The sequence below is a fragment of the Labeo rohita genome, chromosome 20 (genome assembly GCF_022985175.1).
Source record: "Labeo rohita strain BAU-BD-2019 chromosome 20, IGBB_LRoh.1.0, whole genome shotgun sequence".
Lineage (NCBI taxonomy): Eukaryota > Metazoa > Chordata > Actinopteri > Cypriniformes > Cyprinidae > Labeo > Labeo rohita.
Window position 1 is genome coordinate 1,546,448 of NC_066888.1, and position 10,505 is coordinate 1,556,952.

Below are 10,505 nucleotides of genomic sequence, written 5' to 3' on the forward strand. Positions count from 1 at the left end.
TATATATATATAGTGTTGGGGGTAACGCATTACAAGTAACGCGAGTTACGTAATAATATTACTTTTTTCAAGTAACTTGTAAAGTAACTTTTGAATTTTTAATTATCTGAGTTACTTTTTCAAATAAGTAACGCCAGTTACTTTTTTTCCCCATTTATTGATTGAAAAGTCTCCTGTGGGGAAATTGGGGAGATGTTACTGTATTCTAGACTAAATGTGAACATCATTAATTGATCTCACTCACAAAAAAACAGATTCAGTTCCTCAAAATGAATAAAAAATAAGAATATGAGGCAACCCTGCAATAATTAAATATGTTAAATAAAACAAATATCCTTTATGTATTTAATCCCATTTTATTAACCAGTGTCTTTGCAGCTGACTTTCGATGATACAATTCAACCATACTAATGTTAGCAAATATTACTTTAGATAAACTAACATTTGTGCTTCATTTTTTAGCTGAAGAGTGATCTCCTGCAAAATTGTACTTTTCTTTCAGTCTGAGGTGAATTCATCTGTAAAAGGGCTTTTTACAGAATTGTTTTATATTAAAAACAAAGAAGCAAGTCCTGCCCAGATGTAAAAAGTAACACAAAAGTAACGTAACACATTACTTTCTATAAAAAGTAACTAAGTAATGTAATTAGTTACTTTTTAAGGGAGTAACGCAAAACTGTAATGCATTACTTTTAAAAGTAACTTTCCCTAACTCTGTATATATATATATACATGGTAGGATTTTTTAGAAAATGTCTTGATGGAACATGATCTTTACTTAATATCCTAATGATTTTTGCCATAAAGGAAAAATGTATCATTTTGACCCATACAGTGTATTTTTGGCTTTTGCTACAAATGAACCCGTGCTACTTAAGACGGGTTTTGTGCTCCAGGGTCACAGTTATACAGACAATGATATCATTTTTTTTTTTTTTTTGTGATACAGTTAAAATGTAATTTACATTACTTTTTCAATTTCCCTAATTAGTAACAATATCTGGAGTGTTAAATTCTCTTTGGTACGGTTCTCACAAGTAGTACTGAATGTGGACTTGTTGTGAACATCAGACAAATTAATATTTTTAAAAACTGTACTCGCACATAATATAAGATTAATGAAATAAAGGCACTTAAGTGTGCTTAAAGAGATGACTTTAAACACACTTAAATGAGCTTTTGAAAAGTGCACAGATGAGCAGTGTTGGGGGAAACGTATGACAAATAACTCAAGTGACATAATCAGATTACTTTTTCAAGTAACTAGTACAGACGTGAATTTACTTTTCCTTCAGCCTGAGGCTTTTGGCGTGAAAGGACATTTACACTTCCAGAATTATACAAAACATTATACAAAAATAGAACCCTAACACGAACACGAACACATTACTTTCCATAAAAAGTAACTAAGTAATGTAATTAGTTACTTTTTAGGGGAGTAACTCAATTTTGTAACGTAATACTTTTAAACGTAACTCTTCCCAACACTGCAAATGAGTACATTTTACAGTAAATCATTATATTGGAATACACTTTTGTCACGCTTTAGAAGAGTACACTTTTTTGATATGTTGACTAACATACTAAAGCACATGTCCTGATTACAATTTTAACTGTAGTGTTATTTCATATTACAATTGCAACTTCATCATTACAGATGCGTCATTAATACATGGCATACATTCCAATTTCAACAGGAATAACATTAATTCACTAATAAAGAACTTTAACATGAACAATGCTTGTCAGTACAATCAGAAGTAACACTTTTAACCACATTTCAAAGACAATATTATGTAATATCAGTAATATAAAAAAGATGTCATGAAGTCTTACTTAAGTGGGTCAAAAACTGTAATATAGTTTTTAATTTTATAATTTTATAAAATGTATTTAATATAAATTTTAGTTTTAATTAAAACTATAATACATTTAATTGCAATTAATATGCAATTAAGGGTCCAAAATATTACATTCAGCTGCAGTTATTATTTATTTATTTATTTATTTTTTGGTAAATACTAAAGCTACTTCTAAAATTAAAATTCTTTAAACCTCGTTTTCTTGCCACACAATAGTTTTTTTCTTTACTTTTTGTTCAAAAACATGAGGGTTGTAACACACACTTACACATGCAATTTCAAAATAAAAGTATTTTTATTCATGCCAGTGAATAAAAAAAAAAAATCATTATTTATCAAAATAAAAATAATCCTGTTTCTATAATGCAAAAAGCAGTCATTTATGATACCATTAGATAACCCAAATCAGATGAATCTCTTTTTCTCACTTGTGGAGTTACACCTGCTTAAATACAAAAGAAAATAATTATTTTAGGGTGTCCTTGTTACGCATATTGCATGTACTAACTATTCTAATAACTATTAATTATGCCTAATTACATGCAAGTACCCCTAAGCCAAACCCACATAGTAAGTACATGTAGTTAATTAATATTACTCAGTACTTAAATGTATAGTAACACCTTAAAATAAAGTGTAACCGGAAAAAAAAAGTAGTTTCGCAGTTCAGAGTTTGTGATAGATTTGTAATGTTCTCATAGAAAACTCTTCTCATACACCCAGAGTTTTACAGCAAGGCCAAATGGAAATGAAGTCGTGGCTCACGTATGCGTTTTGTCTGCCGGAGACGCAGCGGGGTTGTGCGTCCGGTCTGGGTGGAGTCTGAGCTGATGGCCCCTGAGGTGTTCAGGCCGTGAGAAGCGTCTGTCACACAGCGCACAGCCGTAGGGTCTCTCGCCGGTGTGCGTGCGCATGTGTCTGAGCAGCTGGCCGCTCCTCCTGAAGCTCCTCTCGCACTGACAGCAGCGGTGCTGCCTCTCGGCCGTGTGTACGAGCGCGTGCCGCCGCAGCTCCTCTGCGCTCTTGAAGCTCTTCTCACACTGAGCACAACGATGGGGCTTCTCTCCGGTGTGGATCCTCCAGTGGATTTCAAGTCTTCCCGGTCGGAAAAAGCCCTTGCCGCACCGCGAGCAGCGGTAGGGTCTCTGTCCGGAGTGTTTCTGCGTGTGTTCGGACAGGTTCTCCTGAGACGTGAAGCACATGTGGCAGTGTGAGCAGCGGTAGGGCTTGTCTCCGGTGTGAATCCGCATGTGTCGTCTGAAGCGCGCGCCCACGCTGAAGCTCTTCCCACACTCGGAGCAGTAATGACGCTTGTGCGCCGATCCTACTCCCTTTTCTTCTTCTTCTTCCTCATCTTCTTCTTTTTGAATTATGGTGAGAAATTCTACAAGTGCAAAATAAATGTTTTATTGCTGATAAATGTAAAAAAAAAAAAAAAAAAGACATATAAATGAATGGTACACTAAAACCCAATTTAGTCTATACTCAACATGAGATCCAGAACCCAGTGAGAACAGACTTCAGTCCAGTTCACTCACCTTCAGTTTTCACTCCATAAGGCTCAATGAGATCTTCATATTCCTCCTTTGGTTGTATCATTTTATGAACTGCTTCAACTGGAAACACAAGAGCATTGAGAACACAAGCTACTAAATCACATCAGTTCTGGCGTCATAAACGGCTTCACTCTTAACTCCACTTCCTCTTCATTTAATCAAAATGACAACACAGTCACCAACCATAAACCCTGCCCTCACTCGATTTTGTCTGGATTAGATTTTTTTTTTTTAATAAAACGTGTCTTCTGCTCACCAAGACTGCATTTATTTGATCAAAAATATGGTAAAAAATGTAAAATATTATTGTGATTCAAAACAATGTTTCTATATGTGAATATATTGTAAGACGTAATTGATTTCTGTGATTTTCAGCATCATTGCTCCAGTCTTCAGTGTCACATGATCCTTCAGAAATCATTCTAATATGCTGATTTGCTGCTCAACAAACATTTCTGATTATTATCAATGTTGAAAACAGTTGTGCTGCACAATATTTTTGTTAAAACCGTCATACAATTTTTCATGATCTTTTTAATGCATCACTGATTAATAAAAATAATACGTCTTTAAAAAATCTTCAAATGCTGAAGATGAACGTACCTTTACACAACAATTGTACAAAAAACAGAAAAGTTTTTCCTTTGCATTATTGAAAAGTTTTGCATTTTTTGCAAACAACATCAAAGTCAAATTGATCCCAGTTTGCACAAATCAATGAAAAGCTAAACTAAACTAAAAAGCGCCGTATTATTCATGCCAGGCCAGTAGTTCAGTCAATTTGTGAAGAAATACTACACACCTGTGCACATATATTCCTAAAGACTGAACATGCACACGACGCCACTGTTTTCACAAATTAGTGTAACTAATAACGATACTGATTTAAAAAACTTGCATTTTGAAATTCGTTTTCAGGCCCCCAAAGTGCTTTTGTTATGTCAGTGAATGGGCAAAAAACATAAAAAGTTTTCAGTTTTAAGATTTTAAGTTAAAAATGGTGTTGTGTAAACGCCCCCTCGGGTGTCATAAAAACTGAATCAGAACGTACCCTTCATCCTCCCTCGTCTTCCTCTGTAACCCCACGCAGCCGCTCTGGATCGACATCAGATGCGCCGCTGACAGAAACCAGGACAAATCTTATCAAAGCAAACAGACTGCACTGATTTCTGGGCTGGATCGGGTGTTTCCGGGCCTGATCCTGGAAGACAGGATGCTTTAGGCTTTAGGTGTATTTGATCAGAGACGCTCCGTCTGAGTTTGGCTGTTAAATGAGACAAATGTGTTTATACAGTCAATTTCATACACAAAGCTGACAAGAAGCATTACATAGGCATAATGAAGGAAAAGGAGAATTAAAATCAAACCAAGTTTGCATCATTCAAAAACATAAAACTGGAATAAAGTGCATTCAAACTACGGCTGTCAAACGATTAATTGCAAACAAATAAGAGTTTGAGTTTGCCTAATATCTGTGTGCGTAATTATTATGTATATATAAATACAAACACATTCATGTAAATATTCAAGAAATATTTACAAGTACATGTATTTGTATAATTTTTCTATAATTTATATTTTATATATTTGTAAACAACATATTTCTCTTAAATATACATATTAATTTGTGTGTAAACTCAAACTTTTATTTTGCGATTAATTTTTTGAAACACAACTAGGAAGTAGAAAAAAACAACTAAAAGTACACGGCATGAAATAAAATGATGCAGTGTAGTCGGTGAAGTGAGAATGCACAGGTGTTTCACTCTGGACTGCTGTTCATCAGGGTGTGGTTATGTTTCTGATGATTGTAATCTGATTACATATTGTTTTGATCCTGATGACATCCTGACTCCCGGGGCCAGTTGTCCAAAAGTAATCTGATCAGATTTCAGCTATCGGATTGGATTGAATCTTGAAAATGGGAGAAGAAATTTTCCTCAAAAAACACAAGAAATTGTGTTTTTTGAGGAAAACATTTCAGCATTTTTCTCCACATAATGGACTGATATGGTGCCCCGATTTTGAACTTCCAAAATGCAGTTTAAATGCAGCTTCAAACAATCACAAATGCGGTTGTAAACGATCCCAGCCGAGGAAGAAGGGTCTTATCTAGCGAAATGATCGGTTATTTTCATAAAAAAAATAATACAATTTATATAGTTTTTAATGTCAAACGCTCGTCTTGTCTTACTCTGCCTGGACTGATGTTGAAAAACTCCCATCTCATGTTCTCCCTCAACTTCAACATCGTCCTATATCACTGTTTTACCTTTTTTGTTAAGGGTGTTTGATCTTCTTTGCATGTTCACTTTGCAAACACTGGGTCTGTACTTCTGCAGTGATGTAGGATGATTTTGAAATTATTTTTGAAGTTGAGGGAGAAAACACGATTGGAGTTTTTCGACATACCCTAACTGTCTTGAGCCAGAATACACAGAGTTCAGGGAGAGAAAGACAAGACGAGTGTTTGAGATTAAAAAGTATTTAAATTGTATTTTTTTAATGAAAATAACCAATCGTTTCGCTAGATAAGACCCTTCTTCCTCAGATGGGATCGTATACAACCACATTTGTGATCGTTTGAAGCTGCATTTAAACTGTATTTCGGAAGTTCAAACTCGAGGCACCATATCAGTCCATTATATGGAGAAAAATGCTGAAATGTTTTCCTCAAAAAACATAATTTCTTTACAACTGAAGAAAGAAAGACATGAACATCTTGGATGACAAGCGGGTGAGTATATTATCTGTAAATTGTTGTTCTGGAAGTGGACTTCACCTTTAATGTTACAATAGATCAATGAAATATGCACTGTTTTTATTTTGTTTTTTACATGATTCCCAATTATTTATATTCACAATTTCAAATATTTTTACAGGCTTTACGTTTTTATTTTAATGTAATAATTAGCAATTTATTTCATTTTATCTTTGAAACAAATTTGTTACGTGACAGCATTAAAGGGTCAAGATCTCACATTATTTGTAGCTCACGTGCTCCCATAATAGCTGTCATCACTCAAATGAATGCACGACTCTACATTATCTGTAGAGCATGTGTGTAAGATTCTAATACGTTTATAAAGTAATTATTTTATAACGAATACATCTTTTTAATGATTAAACCCAGCTGTGTCTATTATAGATTACACAACATTATTATATTATTTTCAAATTAATTTTAAAATTATTATTATTTTAAATTATTGTCCCTGGATCAATAATACTTTTGTAGTAAAGCAGTAGTGTTTGGGACAGATTTGCTTAAATGCAATCTAATCCTGTTTACATGAAATAAGACTGCTCCTGAGCAGGTTCAAGCTTAAGGACCTGTTGCTGTGACAGCAAATCCAGGATGAGTGTCAAAGAACCAAACAATCCAAAATCATGCCAAATCGTCAATAGATCGATAATAGATCGTCAATAGTTTTGCATTGCATTTACACAAATAATACTTCTGATTGGTCCATCTCTGATTATTGTGCCAATGTAGTTTGCAATTAGTGAGAAAAAAAATTAAAAAAAAAGAATTAAATATAATATTTTTGTTTGAAGTTGATGGGTGTTTGGAAATTTGGGGATATATCACATGTTAAAATGTTGTTTATTTGGACCCGTTTTAAAGTTTTATTACATTTTTGTTCCTGAAATCCACCCTCCTACTGGGATCAGAATAATCCTTTTTCAAGATTTAATCCAACCCCATGACCAACATCTGATCAAGATTACTTCTGCACAACTGACCCCAGGATGTTCAGAGAATTGTTTTACTTTTTGATTTGGCTGAAGGTAACCGTCCTTTTCAAAGGGTTTTTATTTATACACGTGTTACTGTATAAACACTCTCCTAGGCCTCAATCATATTTACTTACACTTCACTTACACACACTGTTTCCAAAACAGACAGCTGTTCCTGTATTAGTCTTCTGCTATGTCACTATTTTTCTTACTACTTGCAAAATTGCATACTGACAGACAGCTACAGACCGCTGAGGTGGCACAGATGACAAAGCTAACTTACCACCGTACAATATTTTTACAGCACCCAAGCACTGAATTATTACTAGTGATTATTAGTTGTTAGTTATATTAGGAATTCATACACAAACTCTTCTTTGCTTTTCGGCAGGTTAGACGCTCCTGATGAACACAGGGTGGTCATCCGTCTGGTTTTAGTTCAGAAAGTCTGGTTTTGAAATACCATGTGTGGCTCCTGCCACAGACTTGAGCTGGACACTTATTTTTTCTTCTTTTAAGATCATTGTTTTAAAAAATGGAAGTAAATAAATATATAAATGAAGTTAATGTTATGTTAAAGTTAATATTAAGTGACGTCACAATGTTGTCAGTAAGAATGATTTTGTTCAATTATTTTGCCAATTATTGCGTCTGTGATCAACAGCGCCGTTTCATTCCTGAATGATTCGGTGGTTTTGAATGAATGATTCCGTAAGCCATTCGTAGCTAAATTCACAACTGCATCCGGCAGTGTTGGGAAGGTTTCTTTGGAAATGTAAGAGGTTACAGATTACGAGTTGTTACGTATTTAAAATATAATAAGTAATGTAACTGTTCCAATTACTTTATTAAAGTAATGTAATTGATTACACTTGATTACTTTTTGATTACTTTTCAAAATTTTTTTTTTTTCTAAACTGTTCATAATTTTGAAACATTTAAAGCAGGCAGGGTTAATCTTACAGCAGCACTCGACACTGATTACTGTCAGACTCTCAAAATCCTTCATCACTTGAATTAAGATCATAATCATTTAATTTTAAACCACAGTCACCACAAAATCATACTTTAGCACCTCCTTTTGCTTTGGGATCATTAAATACAGATTTAAGATCACAAACAAGATATAATTTAATAAAATAATTTAAATGATACTCTTAACAATGCTTGAAAAAACAAAACAGTTAATCTTAAAAAATAAAGCATATGCACAAACCCACATAGGATTCCATGACTCCTGAAACACTGCTGTCTCATATTTTAGAGCAGTCAGTGCAATTTTGGAAAATAAATAAATCAAATCTTCATGTGTGTGAAAATATTTTCAGATGTAACCCCCTTTGTAAGTGTTAACATTTTGATGAATATTTGTAATTAAATTACACATCTGTATTCGCTGTAACAGATTACATTTATTTTGTAATTAAAATACTTAATTCCGTTACATGTAACTAGTTACTGCCCAACACTACTATTTTTAGCGTATCTTTCTATGGCAGAAATAGCAAGAGTGGTATTTCTAGTACATGGCTCCAAAATCAGCAAGTCACAGCTTCATTCATGAATCAATCAGTGATTTGTCGCCTCCTGCTGATGGTTTTAGTTTTTCCCAAAATAACTGCAAGATGAAATCAAGATAATTTTCTTACTGTAACTATGGACTACGTTGACAAGAGTGATGTGTAAGTTTTCACCATGAAGTTTACACTGGTGACGCACCGGAGAGAAAACGGATTTCACAGTAAATCATTTAATTTTCAGCAGTAAGAAACAAAAAAAGTGTTATTTTGTTGAACATCAAATCCTTTGTTTTTCCATCAAATGAATTCTAACTAGTTGGTTGAATAAAAATATATACATATAAAAATTACCTGAAGTTAGCATCAGGTAGCTAGTTAGCTAGCCAATTAGGATCAGCTAACAAAATGTTTCAAATAGGTTATTATAATTTTGTAATATATTCTAATATAATAATTGAATATATATATGTTTTTAATTTTAAGCTAAAACTGCCTGTACTCTGATTTTGCTGTAAAAGTTTAAAGTAAACAGCTTTGTCAGACTGGGGGGGGGAGGGGGGGTAGTCATGGCAAATTTAATTTTTGTTAAAAATCTAATAACATAAAAACTCTGGACAATTTTCATACATTGTTGATCATTTATGTCATTGTCACTAAAACTATGAGAACTTTTCTGAACACATTCAACTTTTGCTTCACAGAAAAAAAACTGACATTCCTTAGGGGGAACTCTATATTGACCCTATACTGAACACATTCATTTCACAACATCATTTATGTGATTGTAACCGCAATGTAAATGTACTTGTGAATTCTCTGAGCAGCACAAACACTTGTGAAGCATGTGTCAGTATTTAAATATAAAAAATCAATACATGTCAGAATAAACAAACGGTCAAATACATGCATAAACAATTTAAAGAATGAATTAAATAATAAAAACACAGTTTTTCAAAATATAGGGCGAAGGAAGAGTCACCCAAAAACAAACTGAGGGCTACGTTTAATTTAAAATCAACTGCATTTGTTTTATCAAGTTACTATACCTTTATTTATTGTCCTGCTATTACAGCTATTCATTTATTATACATTTTTGCAGATTTGGTCCTCAATAAGATGGCTGAAAACACACACACACACACACACACACACACACACGTCTGGTTTATTATTTTTGTGGGGACTCTCCATAGGTGCAGTGGTTTGTATACTGTCCACACTGTATTTTCTTTCCCCTTACCCTAACCCTACCCCTAAACCTAACCCTTACAGAAAACTTTCTGCATTTTTACTTTCTCAAAAAATCTCATTCTGTATGATTTATAAGCTTCTGTACCCATGGGGACCACAGGCTGATCCCCACAATGTAGCAAAAACAAGTACACACACACACGCACAGACAAATACAAGACAGCTAACATTATAATCAACAAAGTTGTAAACACGTGATGATTGAAACTGGGAGCGACTTTAGTTTAGACCTAGCCTGTCAGCTTATTATTATTTATTATTATTATTATTATTAATCCATCAGCATAGTACAAACTGCGGGAATGTTGAATTCAAAGCGTTTTACAGAAAGTGATCGTGTATTTTAATCATGTTTCGTGTCTTTAAAGAAACTAGGGGGATAAAACAAATTTTCTCTTCGAAAATGTACATTTCTGAATATAAATAATTTACACTTACGTGCTTGTGTTGCTACACGAACCTAGTGCTGCTGCTGCTGCTGTTCTTCCGTGTGTTTACTGCTGTTTAACTGTTTGGAGTTTATGATGGACATCGTATCTGTCCAATCGCAGGCCGCTTGTGCGAAGCTCTTAGCC

General features: G+C 33.9%; 1 protein-coding gene across 2 annotated transcripts; it reads right to left on the reverse strand.

The window, feature by feature from the left end:
* Positions 1–176: 176 nt before the first annotated feature.
* On the reverse strand, positions 177–10,441 carry zgc:101562 (C2H2-type zinc finger protein). Of its 2 annotated transcripts, none has more exons than XM_051137973.1 (4): positions 10,369–10,441; positions 4,470–4,682; positions 3,401–3,478; positions 177–3,246 (listed from the first exon to the last, which is right to left on the reverse strand). In XM_051137973.1, exons 2-4 carry the CDS (start codon positions 4,474–4,476, stop codon positions 2,624–2,626), a joined length of 708 nt encoding a protein of 235 aa, XP_050993930.1. In that variant the 5' UTR covers positions 4,477–4,682; positions 10,369–10,441; the 3' UTR covers positions 177–2,623. The 2 variants fall into 2 exon arrangements, with proteins under 2 accessions (XP_050993930.1, XP_050993932.1); XM_051137975.1 differs by having other exon boundaries at positions 4,470–4,619; positions 10,369–10,428.
* Positions 10,442–10,505: the final 64 nt, after the last annotated feature.